General features: G+C 45.5%; 1 protein-coding gene across 2 annotated transcripts in view; it reads right to left on the bottom strand.

Moving 5' to 3' along the window:
• The window catches only part of HOMER2 (homer scaffold protein 2), a 139,092-nt gene that overhangs the window by 36,719 nt on the left and 84,973 nt on the right, over positions 1-17,400 (bottom strand). For both annotated transcript variants that reach the window (XM_063652835.1, XM_054451757.2), the window contains exon 2: positions 8,038-8,194. In XM_063652835.1, coding sequence (XP_063508905.1) covers positions 8,038-8,127 — 90 coding nt within the window. In that variant the 5' untranslated portion in view covers positions 8,128-8,194. The remainder of the gene's footprint in view (positions 1-8,037; positions 8,195-17,400) is intronic.

Genomic DNA, 17,400 nt, shown 5'->3' with positions numbered 1-17,400 from the left:
CTTGCTTCTACTTCTGGGACTCCAATTACAGACATGCTAGGCCTTTCATTTTTCTTTGAGATAGGGTCTTGCTCTGTTGCTCAGGCTAGAGTGAAGTGGCACAAACATGGCTGACTGCAGCCTCAACCTCCTGGGCTACAGTGATCCTCCCGTCTCAGCCTCCCAAGTAGCTGGGATTACAGGTGTGCACCACCATGCCCAGCTAATTTTCGTATTTTTTGTACAGATGGGTTTTCGCCATGTTGCCCTAGCTGCTGGTCTCAAACTCCTGGGCTCAACCAATCCATCTGCCTCAGCCTTCCGAAATGCTGGGATTATAGACAGGAGCCACCATGCTGGCCATGTCCGATATTTTTTACACTCATCAATTATTTTTCCCTGATTCTTGGTACTGTCTGATTCTATTTGGGTATATTCTATTAATCTGCTTTCCAGGTCACTAATCCTGGCCACTGATGTCTCCAATCTGCTGTTAAATCTATCCACTGTTATCTTAATTTCAGACACTGCTATTTTTTAGTTCTAGAACGTCCATTTGGCTCTTTCAAAAAAAAATTCTAAGACTCTGGGAGTATTCTCCTTCCTTTCATCTATTTTGTCCATTTTCCCTCTGTTTCCTTGAATATATTAATCATAGTTTGCAGGCTCATGCCTGTAATCCCAGCACTTTGGGAGGCAAAGGCAGATGGATTGCTCAAGCCCAGGAGTTCGAGACCCGCCTGGACAACATGGCAAAACCCCATCTCAACTAAAAATACAAAAGTTAGCTGGGCATGGTGGTGTGCACCTATAGACCCAGCTACTCAGGGGGCTGAGGCAGGAGGATCACCTGGGGGCTTGGGAGGTCAAGGCTGCAGTGAGCCATGATCGCGCCACTGTACTCCAGCCTGGGTGACACAAGTGAGACTCTACCTCTAAGAAGAAAGGAAAGAAAAAAAAGAAAAGAAAAGAAAGAAAGAAAGAAAGAAAATAAAGAAATCATAGTTTGCAATAGCATTGTCTTAAAAAAAAAAACCATGTGTATACCTTAATTTTAAAATATTTTATTGCTAAAAAATGCTAAGGACCATCTGAATCTTCAGCAAATCATAATCTTTTTGCTGATGGAGGGACTTGTGTCGATCCTGATGGTTGCTGACTGATCAGGGTGGTGGTTGCTGAAGGGTTGAGTGATTGTGTCAATTTCTTAAAATAAGACAACAATATTTGCTGCATTGGTTGATTTTTCCTTTCACAAAAGATTTCTCTGTAGCATGCAATGCTGCTTGACAGCATTTTACGCTACAGTAGAACTTGCAAAAACAATGTCCACTACCAACAGAATGGATAAACACACTGTAGTATTTCCATACAATGAAATACTAATCCAGCAGGAAAATTAACCAAGGCTAACCAAATTGATCAGCATGGATGAATCACAAAAATTTAACATTAAAAAAAAGGAAGTTATAAAAGAACACATACATTATGAGTCTCTAGTATGATTTTATTCATATAAAGGTCAAAAACAGGTAAAACTGAATAACAGATTATTTAGGGCAGGGGTCAGCAAACTATAACCCTCAGGCCAAATCTAGCCTATGGCCTATTTTTGTAATTAAAGTTTTATTGGAAGACAGCCATGCCCATTCATTTACATATTGGTCTACGGCTGTTTTCTGGCTACAAAAGAGTCAAATATCTGCAGCAGAGACTGTACAACCTGAATAAAAAACTTTTAAAAAAATTACTCTCTGACCCTTAGAGAAAAAGTTTGCCAACTTCTGGTTTAGTGATGTACACACGTGGCAAAACTATGCAGAAAAGCAAGGGAATGCTTACTACACTCTTAATAGAGAGTGGTGACCTCTTGAGGAGTGGATGGGAGAGCATCTAATTAGGGAAAGGCCCATTGAAGGACTTCTGAAGTATTAATGAAAGATGTACTTCCACTGGGTGGTGGGTACATATGGGTTTGCTTTATTATTAGACATTGAATGGTATCTATTAATACAAATGGTTAAAAATAAAGTCTACAAACCCATAACAAAGTTGTTAGGGAGGCTAATCTTCAGAGTGGGCAGAGGCTTATGAAAACAGCAGGTAGTACCCTTCCCGCCCATGGAGACACTGGAAGATTGTGTTAGGGACCGAGGAGGTGGCTGGACCTGTGGGTTCTGGCGTCAGAGGAGATGCGAGACTTGAGTAAACTGAGGGATGAGAAGTAAAGGGGTCACCGGGTAGAGAGTGTCATCTGGTGGAAGAAAAGAAGAGGCCCAGGGCAGAAGGCTGACTTAAGGAAGCAACCAAGGAAGAGCAGGTGAAGGAGTTGGCAGTACACCTGCCACAGGTGGCCGGGAACCAAGGAAGAATTCAGCCCTGGGAGCCAAGGGTGAGCGTGTGAAGGATGAGGGCACAGCTGAGTGCCCTCAATGCGGCAGAATGACTTAGCAGAATGAGAACTGTTTCCCCCTGGAGAGAGGGGAGAACAGATCTGGGGGAAGGAACCAAAGCCCAGAAGGGAGAGGGGCTGTGCTAAAGCACCCCAGGCATAAGCTTCATACGGGCTCCTATCTCTGTGTACACCTTCTTCTTGCATGAATCATCTCTAAAACTTTCACAGAGAAAGAAGCCACCCTAGTAAAAGACCCAGTCCTGCAGATCAGTGGGACTAAGTTGTCACAAAATGCACAAAACACACGTAATCAAGAGCTGCTTGGAAGCAGCAAAATGCTAAGCTCCTCCTGTCTCTAGCCTCACCTGCTCTGGATTTCAGAGGAAGCTTCTCATGAAACAGGCAGGGGGAGACAGGCCCATCGGATTCCCTTCATGAAAAGTCTTTCCCAAATCCAGGCAGATGAAGTTGGATGAACCTGGGAGTTTTCCACAAGAGGCTGGGACTGAGTTACAGCAATAAAAAGACATGTTGCCTGCTCCAAGAGTAGTTATTAACAGGTGCTTTTTAAAAATTTAAAACAACAACAAATCACAGACAGCGAAGAAAAGAAACATTCACTGAAAACCTACTGTGTGCTCAGAACCTTCCTTATGCTTGCTCCCTTAACTGAAGGTGCTCTATATTTATTCAAAGGAGTGAATTCTAATGATGAGTGGACGAGCAGAGCCTGAATGTGTTCCTGAAAGTAATTTTACATTCCCAAAAGAAAATACCAAATAAGTCAGAGTTTTGGATGCTGACATCCTCCGAACCATCACGATCAGGCAGCACTCGCAACACAACAGGTGTGGCTAAATATTTGTAGAATGGATGACCTCTAAGGTCTCTTCCAATACAGGTTTCTGTGATCCTATAAATAACTGAGAACCAAGGGCAGCAGAGTCATCCAGAGCTCCCAGGAGAGGCACCTGCTTCAGGCAAGTCTTGTTTCTCATAAGGATGGCAGTGATTGACTCTGGAAAGAGTGCCAACAGCACAATGAAATCAAGTGCTGTGACGGCTCAATTAACCAATGCTCTGAAAATGGAGTTTCTTTATCATGGAGTTGGCCGTTCTGCCTAAAAACTCACCATAAATCACATGCCCATTGGCATGTGCCACATGGTTTATAGCAGTGCTCTGAGAAGCTGGGAGTGGGGAGATGCCCTCATGTGGCTCCCATCTGTCCAGTGTCTATAAACAGGGACAACCCAAGGTTTGGGTCCTTGGGTCCCCCTTTGGCAGTGACCCTGCCCCTGCCTGCTGTCCTTCTGTGGACACAGTATACCTGCCACAGGCCTGGAGAGAAGGTGGCCAGGCCTGACCTCATCATCCACTCATTCCCCCACCCCCTTCTATGGCGTTGCCCATCCTGGCTTGGTGCTGGGACTCCAATGATGAGCCATGCATGGCTGCCATCCTCAAAGAGCTCACAGTCTCCTGGCAGCCCCAACACTGACATGGATCCACATAATCCCCTAGAGCTTGGGCAATGCTGAGGCAACACATTGAAGTTTTCCCACCCACTCATGTCTTTAGACAACAGCTGGAACTGACACATGAAATATTGTCCCAGGGAAGAAGGAAACGTCTTCATGTTTTAAGAATAAAGAACAGGTCTGAGTATGGATCTTCCTGCGATGAGTAGCACCAACTGCTTCCAGAGGGAGGAGAGGCTGTCCATGCATCCCTCCCCAGGTAGAGCATGACACATGCTTGGACAGTGCAGAGGAGCTGGCTGTGCCTGGCATGGAATGACAGCTGCTAAAGCTGCTGGCCACAGCTTTCCTTCTCAAGGAGCCTGTGCTCTTTGGCTGCCCACAGTTTACACAGAAGCTGAATCAGATGTGGCCTTTGCTCAAAATGACCTCTGAGTCCATTCTACAGCAGCCACTTCTTACTGAAACACATCCACTCCTTCCCTGGGGAGGAGTGGAGGCAGCTTCCCCTTCCAGCCCACAACAGCCTCCTGCTTTGAGAGGAATGGATGGCCTAGAAGTACCACTCAGAAGCTCAAAGTAATAAACTTGATGTGGCCCAGCCAACAGAGAGAGACAGGACTCAGGAACTAGACCTGCCCAAAGTCACAGAGGTGCAGCCCATGAGCTAAGACACAGCCCCAAAAGCTAAACGCATCTGACCACCTGTCATCATGGTTCAGATCAACAGTTGGGATCAAAGGCCTAAAACAAAGTGGGGCTGACCCAGTGTGGTAGAACACAATGAGGACATCAGGAAGTGTTCATACTCCCCCAGCCCAGGTGCATCCATGCCTAAGTGGTCTGCCTGAGGCTCCACGGCATGCATGAGGCCTGGGACGTGTGGCTGGGCAGGGAGCCGGGCTCCAGGCTTGGGTAGCCAGTGAACATGGAACCAGAATAGATGCTCAGGAATAACAGAAGTGGAACCAAGCCGACTGAACAGAGATGGGGGTGAGGGTGGGCAAGGGCAACAGACAAGAGCCCATAAGAAGGCGGCACTGGCATCAGCACAGATGTCCAGCAGTCAGCTCGACACACTGCACCTGATTCCAGTCTGCAGACAGCAGGCGATCCATCTGGAGTATTCAGGCAGGATCAAGACTGGGCTCAGGGAGATGAGGACCTTAGTAATGGGTGGGGAAGGGGCAAGCCGCGGGGGACCAGGCAGCAGCAACAGTTGCTATCACTCTAGGGTTCTCTCTCCATGCCCACCCGACTTGTGGAGCAGCTGAAGGCACAGGGTCTGATCTAGACCTGGGCTGCTGGGTTTACAGGTTGCTGCCTGCCAGGTTGAGAGGGCCCAGCAGGGCTGAGTTTGCATTGGGACCACTTTCCAGTGCAGTGTGGTCAGGTTCTCCAGACAGGATACATGCTCCCATCCCCAAGCCCTGAATGCCAACTATAGTAATTAAACAACTGAGGTCCATCCCTACTCCCCACTTCCTGGGGCCTGCTGTTCCCTCATGGGATGCTTCCTTTTGCAGAACGAGGCTCTGTCATGGATCTCTGGTGCCACAGCACTAAGGCAGGAACACGAGGTGGCGGCAGGGCATGGTAGCTCACCTGTAATCCCAGCATTCTGGGAGGCCAAGGGGCAGATCACTTCAGGCCAGGAGTTTGAGACCAGCCTGCTCAACATGGCAAAACCTGCCTCTATTAAAAATATATCAATTATCTAGGCATAGTGGTGGGTACCTGTAATCCCACCTACTTGGGTGGCTGAGGTGGGAGAATCGCTTGATCCTGGGAGGTGGGGGCTGCAGTGAGCTGAGACCGTGCCACTGCACTCCAGTCTAGGTGACAAAGTAAGACCCTGTCTCAAAACAAAAAACAAAAAACAAAAAAACCAGGTGGCTGGGCACCATAGAAAGGGTAGTCCAAGATCCTCGGGCTGGCTTTGAGTTCCAGCAGCACCCCAGGGCCTAGGTTTTGGATTCCCAGCCTGTAAGCGAGTCTATAGCTTGATGACTCTCCCACACTGAGCCTGGACTAGCGCCGGGCCACAGCCAGGGGCTTAGCCCACCCTCCCACACCCATCTGATTTCTCATAACTGTCATATTTGGCTCCAACCCCACCACATTGTCACAGCCTTCAGGAACTGCAGAGCCATACTGACACAGTGGCTGACACTTTGACAAATTACTAAAAGCTCAGCTAATAGGACTAAAGCACTTGCTCTAAGAAAGTCGTTTTATCTGTATTTAAGCCCAATATATCCTTGGATAACTCAACTGACAAAAGTACAAACCCATCGAAGGATGGCAGATGAACTGACAGAATCTATAGATAAAAGAAAGCAGGTCAGCTTGATTCACCACTGCTGTCAGAACATCCTGGAAAGAGTCCAGGCGATTCCAGCACAGAAGCACAGAGGAGAGAAGCGGTAATTACAACTGTGGCATCACTATGTCTCTCGGAAGGAAAAAAATAAAGGCACCTTTCAGATGTTCCCCCATCAAACACGAGGTGCCTACCTACTACCTGCCAGGCACTAGCACACTTCCTTACTGCTCACCAGATCCTGGGATGCGCTATCATCCTACTATCATCCTGCTTGCTTAGGCAGAAAGACCAGTTCCTTCATCTCTGAAGTGGAGGGAGATAACCCACTACCTGCCTGATATGTGTCAGGAAACTCTCCTCTACCAACCAGGAGAAGCCTGCTCCAACCCAACAAACCAGGAACTGGTGTGCAAATAACTGGGCACCGGCCCCAGCCTACAAAGCCTCCCCAGAGGCGTGAACCTGGGCCAGGTCATTGCCTCTCCTTAGACCTCAGCTGTAAAATGAGGACTTCTGGGATCCCTTCCTGAGGAAGAAGGGCTGTGGCAACTGGAAGGGAGAGCAAGAGGATCCCAGGGTCAAGCCACCTTTATCTGCAGTTGCCAAAGTGCAGAGAAAGGGCACAAAGCAGTCACTTAGAGAACATGGGCTGAAGTGCCCTCATCTCCTGAAGAGATCGGGAGGCACCAGCAGGCTCTCGTGGGAGAGCTTCCCTGGAGGCTTCCCCACACCTTCTGTTTGTGGAGTGTGGGGAGAAGCCTTTACCCAGGGCCCATTCTATTGCCCAACCCCCAACTCCCCTGCTTCCTGTTGCATAGGAAGGCTGATCTAGAGGTAGAAGTCAGACTAGACTGCAGGTGGGAGATGAGGCAGCTACTGCGGGAGTCCAGGCAAGACTGTGATAGGACAAGTTATGGTCTTAAAACAGCAGGCACGAGTGGATGACACTTCAAAGGCAGATTCACTTGACAAACTTGAAGAAGGACTCTGTTTCGCTTTATTAGCCCGAACGATTGGGGAATAAAAATGGAGAGGTGGTTTAGAGGACAAAAAGGGGAATTCAGCTTTAGATACACTGAATTCCAGGTGGCAGTAGATAATCCATGTAAAAAATGTACAGCAGGATGAAGACACAAAGACCATAAACCAGCAGGTCTATTTTTTTTTTTTTTTTCTAAAAAAGACTTGGTGATACCTCTGCTGGTATCCCTTCTTAATTCTGTTCCCATGATAATGTGGCAAAAATATCGTGGGAGACAGAATAACAAAAATATATATGTATTTCAAGAAACACTTCAAAACCACTCAATAAAATTCAACTCCTATGCCTAATAACACCAAAACCCGACTAGATAGAATACACAATGCTGGCAAGGGTGCAATAACAGACACTCTCATACAGGCTGGAAGAACGAACCCTTCTGGAAAACAACCTGGCAATATGCATCAAGAGCCATAAAGTGTTAATATCTTGCCCTATAATAGGAATCTATCCTAAGGACTATTCAAAAGAAAGCAATGGTATGTGAACAATTGAGGATATTTGGTACATGAAGATGCTCATTATCTATAATAGCAAAACATTGGAAGCCACTTAAATATCCAACCACGGGGGGAAATTAAGAGCATTATAGGTCGTCGGTAGAATACAGGCATTAAAATGTTAGTTATGAAGACAGTGGTAACAGAGAAATCTTTTTCTTCCCCATCTACCATAAGTTTAAATGAAAAAAAGAACAGAATATGTTATACAGATATTATAACAATAACTTATGTGTTAAGATGGCAGGATTTTGGGTGCATCTTGGATGAAAGATAAGCAACTGAGAGTATTAAAATCAGCTGGGGGGTGGTACCTTGGCTCCGTCCACACTGATGATCCGATAGCTGTTCCTTGTGACATCATAGAAGTAGGAAACGGTGACCGCCTGCTTGCTCGCAGGCATCCAGTTCTTCTTGGTGTTGGGGTCAATCTGGAACACATGCGCTCGGGTGGTGAAGATGGGCTGTTCTCTGCAATAAGAGAGTGGGCGTGTGAGTTGAGAGAACATGACTTAATGTATAATTTATGATTTCTAGGCCACCTACTGCCCCAAAAGATTTTAAATAGCTTATAGGGAAACATACATATGCATGAAGACAATTAAAATAAAAGCAAAGAGAGAAGAAAAAAAGAGACACCAGTGAGTAGTTTTTGTAAACCACATTCCACTTAGCTGTTATCCCCCGAGACTGCAGGGCAATTGGTGTAATGAACAATTTGCTTAAAAGGCAACTCCTTGTTCAGTGTTTTTGAATCCCTGTCAAGTGTCCTATACTTCTTCTGACATCCTGTTGTCATTTTTAGGATTTTGGAACCAATTCACTTTTTAGAATTTTGTAATAAATTTTGGGGGATTCTGCAACAATTTTAGGATTTTCCAATCCATTTGCAGCTTAATGTTATATTTCTATTAAGTACTTCTCAAATTTGCAGTAATTTATGAATGACATAATTTTATTTTATTTTTTCTTTGGATATGGAGTCTCGCTCTATTGCCCAGGCTGGAGTACAGTGGCATGATCTCGGCTCACTGCAATCTCCGCCTCCTGAGTTCAAGCGATTCTCCTGCCTCAGCCTCCTGAGTAGCTGGGATTACAGGCGTGCGCCACTGCGCTCAGCTAATTTTTGTATTTATAGTAGAGACAGGGTTTCACTATGTTGGCCAGGCTGGTCTCGAACTCCTGACCTCATGATCCACCTGCCTTGGCCTCCCAAAATGCTAGGATTATAGGCGTAAGCCACCGCGCCTTTTTTTTTTTTTTTTTTTTTTAGGAGACAGTGTCTTACTGCTGCCCAGGCTGGAGCGTAGTGATGCAATCATAGCTCACTGCAGCCTGGATCTCCGAGGCTCAAGCAATTCTCCTGCCTCAGCCTCCCAAGTAGCTAGGACTACAGGCATGTGACACCAACCACACTTGGCTAATTTTGCGGGGAGGTGGTGGGTAGAGACAGGGTCTCTCTGTGCCCAGGCTAGTCTTAAACTCCTGATCTCAAGTGATCCTCCCACATTAGCCTCTCAAAGTGCTGGGATATAATCCCAGCATGAGCCATTATAGGGCATGAACCACTGCACCTGGTAATATGATAGAATTATTTTTTATCTCTGTATCTCTTCAGTCTACTTCTGGGACCATTCAACAACCTGACCAAACCTTCAAATTTGATGTTTCCAACTCACAAACCTTTTGAGTTTTATGTAGAATTCATCAAATCCATCCCTTCTGCTATTCTTGCCTCTATATTGTTGCTTTTTCACTCTACATGCCTAAAGCACTTTATGCGATTCACCAAATTTGCATATTACCTATGTTTCTTTCTGTTGAGTGGGGAATTAGATTCTGACAATACGCATTTAGAAATAAGGCAGATGAATAAAAATTGTAATGGATTTCACTGCATTTTGTATTTTAAGCTATCTACTTCCCAAAGTAATGCAAAATGGCACAGTCTTATCACAAAATACATTTCTTTTTGAAGAAAGTATCTTTACACAGACTGGCTCAAAAATCCTTTAAGTGTTCAAAATAAGATACAAATAGAAAAAAAAGCCATCAACATGTAAAAATAGTCCCACTGTTGCGGATCACGAGGTCAGAAGATCAAGACCATCCTGGCTAACACGGTGAAGCCCCATCTCTACTAAAAATACAAAAAATTAGCTAGGCGTGGTGGCGGGCGCCTGTAGTCCCAGCTACTCAGGAGGCTGAGGCAGGAGAATGACGTGAACCCGGGAGGCAGAGCTTGCAGTGAGCTGAGATTGCACCACTGCACTCCAGCCTGGGCGACAGAGCAAGACTCCATCTCAAAAAAAAAAAGGTCCCATTGTTTATAAAATGCTACAGATTTAATAAGTACTTATTAGAGACACAAAATTAAATCAAAAGGTAACAGACAATTTTTTAAATCTTTACAATGTCAAAAGAGATAAAATAAAAGAGACATAGAAAAGATACACACACACACAAAAAAAAAAATCAAAGGGAAAAGAATTTGAAGTCTTCCAGTCTCTAGATGGAATGATTTTAGGCGAAGCAGTCTTTGAATCCATCCTGACTGTAGAATACTCATTATTAAAATTTTAAGAATGCTCTTGAGAAACTTTTCCTAGAAAACCAATTTGCCATTTGAGCCTCATATAAGGGCTATTGAGTAACACCAGCAGCATCAACCATCAACTGTGGTTTTGAAGAAATGCAGCAATCTTCTTTATGCCTGTTTCTCCATGGGCATGCTATTAATGCTGCTTCAATGCAGCTGTTTACAGAGGCCAGCATTCCAGAACAGAGGCTAGCAGCATTCCTTGCTCCCTGAAACTTCCCTTCTAGGTCCCCTGGAGCAGGACAAGTGCCTCTGGGGCTGTGGATTACTAGGGCATTTTTATTCCCTCAACAGAGACCAAGTTCACCCACACACTCGATGCTAAACCAACACCCTTCCAGCAGCTGGGTGACAGCTGTTAGAAACAAAAGGAAGATTCTCACTGTAATTTCCCGCATCTGCTGTCAAGAGAGGCCAGCCGACAGGGAGCGTGTGCATATCAATGCAAGCCCTCATACCCTGTCCACGTGATATAATCCAGTCTGCCGTCTGGATCACCCAGCTGTGCCACTCTCAGCCCAGCACCATATTTTGCTAATCATCTAAGTACAACACCATAAAGGAAAACACTTCCACACACAGTATTCTCCTACACATGTGAAAGGAAAGAGCAATTTAAAGGGCAGTAACTACAGAACATTTTTTGAAGAATCAAATTATGCTACAATCTCTGCCTCATTGTCAGAGCACTAAATGGGCTCGGCTGGGGGCCCAAGGGTTAGAGAAGGCCTTCCTGGGAAGGGACCCAGACTTTCAGATCTTCCCTCCTATTCTCTACATCAGAAAAGAGGGATTGGGTCTGGGTTTGGGCATGCTTAGACGGGTGTTCCCTAAATCTCCATGACAGGAATTAGCTGGTACACTTACTAAAAATACATGTTCCCAGGCCCCATCCTAGCCCCCCTTGAACCTGGCTCTCCAAGGAAGGGCCCAAGGGGCTCCGTTTTTAAGAACTCCGGGTGATTTTTACTTTCAAGGAAGCTGGGGAGACATTCACATTAGATATAATCAGATGATCTAAAAGAGAAAAAAAGAAGTGGCCCCTAGAGCCAGCATCTCTACTCCAGAACAACACTGGTGACTGAATGACACAGGAAGACTCCAGAAAGTTCTCCCACAGCTGTAGAGGGGGCTGGAGGTGGGGCAACAGGGGGACCCAGAACAGGGTCTCTGGATGCAAAGGATGGGGGCAAGGGGAGGCAGAGCTGTTCTGGTCAGGAAGGAGGGTGGAGATGAGTGCGGCCTGTGGTGGCCCAGCAGTAGCCTTCCGCAAGCACTCTCCTGTCCCTGAGGCCTATAGGAGGGAGGAAGTGAGGAAAGCAAAGTGGAGAGATGGAGGGGAAGGCACAGGGAGCCGAGAAGATGGCAGAGCTTCCTGACCAGGCACAGGCAAAGCAGCCGGCTGTCTGCTCGGCATGATCCGGGTGTCAAAGTGAGCAGACAAGAAGGGCTCCATCTCCAAATCTGCCTGCTCAGCTCTGTGGATGGACTGCAGTCATGGTGGGCTGCCCTCGGGACCCCCAAGTAGAAATGCAAGGATGTTGGGAGAACACAATGGCTCACCTGGCCACACTCTTGGTCACCACGGTCAGGCCCTCTGCAGGGCAAGTGGCTGCTCCAGTGTCGGGGGAGGCACAGAGACCTGGGAGGGGTACTGCAGGGCATCCTGGCAGCTCCATTCTGAGGCAGTCACCATGGCTGGAAGCTATGGCCCTCCAGAGGCCAAAGACCTGCATTCCTCATTCTTGAGCCCCTGGGCAAACAGGGGAGGATTGCACGGCCAGTCTGGCAGGAAACTACCCGCCGCTCTGGGATTTCACATGAATAACCAAGTCTGGGGGCACTGGGGAGTTCCATGCTATTCTTCTACAATCCAAAAAGTCTAATGATATTTCAAAAAAAGGCAAAAAAGAAAGGCAAGGAGAAGAAAATCTCGTAGCTGACCTTTACTGAGTGCTTACCATTCTGCTAGGCTCGCTCTCCACTTTGAAATTGCAACAATCCTACAGGGAAGGGGCTGAACAGGTGGGGAAACAGGAACTCAGAGAGGCCAGGTAACCTGACTTGGGTCATGTAGTACATAACAGGTCTGAGATTTGATGTCATTTTTTTTTTTTTTTTTTAAGATGAAGTCTCGCTCTATCCCCCAGGCTGGAGTGCAGTGGCATGATCTTGGCTCACTGCAACCTCCACCTCCTGGGTTTAAGCAATTCTCTGCCTCAGCCTCCCAAGTAGCTGGGATTACAGGCGCCTGCCACCACGCCTGGCTAATTTTTGTATTTTTAGTAGAGACGGGGTTTCACCATCTTGGCCAGGCTGGTCTTGAACTCCTGACCTCATGATCCACCCACCTCGGCCTCCCAAAGTGTTGGGATTACAGGCATGAGCCACCGCACCCAGCGATTTGACGTTATTTCTAAGTGACATGGAAACCCTCCCTCTTAGCCATTATGTTATTCTCTCTTCCTATAACTATAGCTGTCTGTAGTAGGCAGCTTTGGATGTGGCTCCCGGTGACCCCCACCTCCTAGTGTTCATGCCCTTATGGAATCCCTTCCTCTTGAGTGTGGGTGAGACCTGTGACTTGCTTTTAACCAATAGAATATGGCAAAGGTGATGGGATGTCATTTGTGTAATTAAGTCACATAGGATTATGACGTCTGTCTCCTACCAGACTCTCTCAATAAATTACCTTATTGGTTTTGATGAAGCAAGCTGCCATATTAGGGAGATCCACCTTACAAGGAACTGAGGAAAGACTCCAGCCAACTGCCAGACAGGAACTGAGGCCCTTAGTCCAACTCCCTGGGAGGAATGGAAATTCAGCCAATAACCACATGAGCTTGGAAGCAGATCTTTCCATATGTGAGCCTTCAGATGAGACTCCAACCCTGGTCAACACCTTGATTACAGCCTTGCAAGAGACCCTGAAGCAAAGGGCCCAACTAAGCTATACCAGACTCCAGACACACAGAAATGTGGTTTAAGATGCTATGTATGTGACAGTTTATTACGTAGCAATAGAACAGATACTGTCCTTCACAGAAAGCTTACTACACACCAAGCAAACCGTACATATTCTCATTTAATCCTCCCAACAGGGCTGTGAGTGGGCAGGGCTATCCACACAGAAAATCAAGGGTCACAGGATCACTTCAGGCAAACTAAACAACAAATCTTAACACCTTTATGGGCAAAATCCAAATACAGACCTCACCACAAAATTCAGAAAAGCAGACCCTGACTTTGAAACACTATTCTGCTTCACTTGAGAAAGCAAAAGAGCTAGAAGTAGGACATAGAAGTCATTTCCTCCAGTGTGCAAATCAATATAAATAGAAAGATTTAAGAGAATCAGAACTTTCCAACCTGCGTTTCCTTCCCAGCAGGGAAAAGCTGAAGAGAGTGTATCAGAAGACAGAAATTACCTTCATATCCAAATTTATTCTCCTTCCTTTGATGTTCAATGTTCAGAGAGTAAATTTCAAATATATTCCCATTCCTTCTTCAGTGCTTTAAATAGAAAGCAGATGTTTCCGGATGGCAAAACGCTTCTTTAGACAGACAATATAACCTACTGTTCCTTGCATAGTCTCTTTAGAGCTGAATAAACACCAATTGCTGTTCATTGAACACATTCTGGAACCTGACAGTAATTGTTCCCAAGAATAATTAGATACTCTGTGCAACATATGTATGTTTGGAATATGAAAACCACTCGGCAAAGAGACCACTCCTGCTTTGAACAATTTCTGGCTCCATGTGAAATAATTCTGCAAAGAATTAGCATGACTACTTTTTGCAAAGAAACAAGAGAGAGAGAAATGATGTTTTAACTTATAATTCTTCACTTGCAATGCTTAGCTCCACACTTTTTCTGACATAAACCTACAAAATATCAAAATTCTTATTTTTCCTACTTCTATTTGATTTGAATTAAAACAACCCCTTCAGACATTAATTTACAGTATTACAAAGTCTCATAGGGTACCCTAATTAGTTTATATCTGTCTTGAGTCTTAAACCCCTCCAAACACCATCTACTACACCAACCGACAGATCTTCCTCTAGTCCAGATGGGTCACGCTCTGCCTGCCCAGCTGCAACGGCTTCCCTGGCTCTGTTCCCAACAGGACCAGCTCCCAGTGCTTTGCATGAATTACAGGCTGGCCCCTGACCACCTGGCCCTGCCCTCTCACCAGAAGGGCTTCTGCTGCTTTCCTTCTAGAACTTCTGAATCATCTGTATTTTCACACATCCCAGCCAATGCATGTGCCCATCACTGGACCCAACACATCCTCGCTTGATTGTCCCTTCATGTACCGTCATAGCATCTTGTGAAGTCTGATTTGTACTTTGAAGACACAGACCCTTGACTGGTCACCCATCACAAGAGACTGGAAGCATGGGCTCATCTGGCCCCTGACCCACACTCTAGGTGGTCAACAGGCTACGCCAGCCAGCAGGGCCAAATCCTCAGAACCCAGGACAGAGAACTGAAGGAAAAAGGAGATGTGGACAGAAATTTTTTCTTGTACATCCTCCCATGCAAAGAATCTAACTTATAAGCATATTGGAGTTCTACTTTTATACAAAATCCACACAGTAACGTTATTCTTATTTGCAGATAATAGAATTGCACATAGAGAACACCCAAAAAAAATCAACTGAAAAAGTGAGTAATTAAAATTCAGTAAGGTGGCTAGGTATAAAATCACTAATAAATAAAATCAGTAGCCTTCCTAAATACACAAACAACCAGATAGAAAATATAACAGATTGTCTGGCCAGGAAAGGTGGTTCATGCCTGTAATCCCAGCACTTTAAGAGGCCAAGGTGGGCGGATCACTTGAGGTCAGGAGTTCGAGACCAGCCTGGCCAACATGGCAAAACACATCTCTACTAAAAATGTAAAAATTAGCTGGGTGTGGTGGTGGGCACCTGTAATCCCAGCTACTTGGGAGGCTGAGGCAGGAGAATCGCTTGAACCAGGGAGGCGGCGGTCGCAGGGAGCCGAGATTATGCAACTGCACTTCAGCCTGGGTGACACAGTAGGTGAGACTCTGTCTCAAAATAAAATATATATAATAATAGATTGCCAAAAATCCCATTTACAGTAGCAACCAAAAGGATACAATTTCTTGGAATCTATTTAGGAAGCATGCAAGATCTATGTTTAGAAAATAAAAGTAAGCCAGGTACCATTGTGTGCCCCTATAGTCCCAGCCACTCAGGAGGCTGAGGCAGGAGTATGGCTTGAGACCAGGCTCTAGTACATGTTAGAATTGGGCCTATGAATTTCTAATGCATTCCAGCCTGGGCAACATAGCAAGACCCATTTTTTTAAAAAACCCAAATAAATAAATACAATAAGAACAAAAACTTCTGAGGCACACAGAAGAAAACTTTAATAAGATATATTCTTAAATGGGAAAGCCATCACAAAGCTGTCAATTATCCCTAAATTAATATATAAATCTAACATAATAAAAATAGTATTATTTTTAGAACTAGACAGGGTTATTCATATGGAAAACTCTATGTGAGGACAGCCAAAATATTCTGAAAATGAAAAGCAATGAAGACTTTTAGCCATCTCAGATATTGAAATATATTATTATAAAGTTATAGCAAACAAGGCAGAAGGTCTTAGCAAATAAGTAGATAAATAATGGAAGAGCATCGAGTCCAGAAATAGAAGCCCAAAGAAGTGAGTGCATGACACAGGCAGTATTGCTCATCAGTGGAGACACAGAAATCCTGTTACAACAATGCACAACTGCCTAGGAAGAGTCTGCATCTGCCGGACCTTAGCCAGATGTCTGTCTCCTTGCCTGGTCTGAGCCCCTTCAAGGAGGTCACAGCTGCCCCATTCTATTAAAGTTACTTTCTTCTTGCCCCCAAACTACCCAATTAACAAACCTGATAAATTAGTGATCTGATAGAAGAAATACTTGTCACAAATCCTCCTAGTCCTCTGACTAGGAATTCCCTTTTTGGGTCACAGTTACACCAGGGAATCGATGAGGCAAGTGCCCCTGATGAATGCTGACAGGCTTTATTAATGACACTACCTTATTTCCTAGAGTGTCTGACAGTTTTTAAGGAGCTTTGAACATACATTCTCCTATTGGTCCTCCTGAGATGTGAGTTTGACTAAGTTCTGGGGCTGGTTCACAGGCTGAGGGCTACCCTAGAGGAGCCATCAGATCCATTCCCATGTGCTTTGGAAAAGGGTCCCAATTCTCCAAAAGGGCTGGATGGGCCCAGGGCAGTGGGTGAGGACCTGGACAGCCAGGAGGGAGACAGGCAGAGTTGTGGAGAAGCAAAGCTGAGATGGAAAACAAATACCGGCATAGGGGTGCAGAGTGGGAGGTAAGGCTTCTCTGAAGATGCAGGATAGGTAAACATTATGGTGGTGGGGATGAGTGAAGTGAAGGAGAAGTCTAGGACAGGGACAGAAGAGAAAATAAAACTCACTAGCAACATAGCAATGCCATTCTATGTTCAAACAGCACCCCTGAACCCCTGCACAGAAACCCCTCTCCCACCTCCACACATGTATCTCCTTCCACCTCAGTCCAGAGCCCAGCAAATCTGCTAGGTTTAGCAGATAAGGGAGGAAACAGCTATTCAGGCACCAGAGGTGCACTCAGAGATCAGCAAGGGCCACTGTGTGGCACAGGAAGCAGGTGGCAGGAGATGAGGTCTCAGGGAGGGTCAAAGCCAGATAGCCATGGAGCCTGAGCACCAGGCTAAGGAAATCAGTCTTTATCTCGGGGCCAGCATCTCCCTAATGTGCTCTGTGGAGCTATTTTCTCTTCCAAATACATTCCAAAAAAACATACATGTAGGAAAAACATTAAAAGCATTTGGATAGTCATTCTCATAATTACCTGCTATCACCTTCAAGAAGTGTTCTCAAGCCAAGACTGCCAGGAAATAGCTTGGGGGCTGCATAATACACAAGTATCTGTCATGTGAGCCACAACACAGGTGTATTCTTGCACTGACAAACCAGCCACTGCATGGATGGTTACTTTCTATCCACAGTATGTTATCTACAGAAGGAATCTTG

This window comes from Pongo pygmaeus, chromosome 16 (genome assembly GCF_028885625.2).
Source record: "Pongo pygmaeus isolate AG05252 chromosome 16, NHGRI_mPonPyg2-v2.0_pri, whole genome shotgun sequence".
Lineage (NCBI taxonomy): Eukaryota > Metazoa > Chordata > Mammalia > Primates > Hominidae > Pongo > Pongo pygmaeus.
The sequence above is the reverse complement of the archived record's forward strand: the minus strand, read 5'-3'. Positions and strand labels throughout refer to the sequence as shown.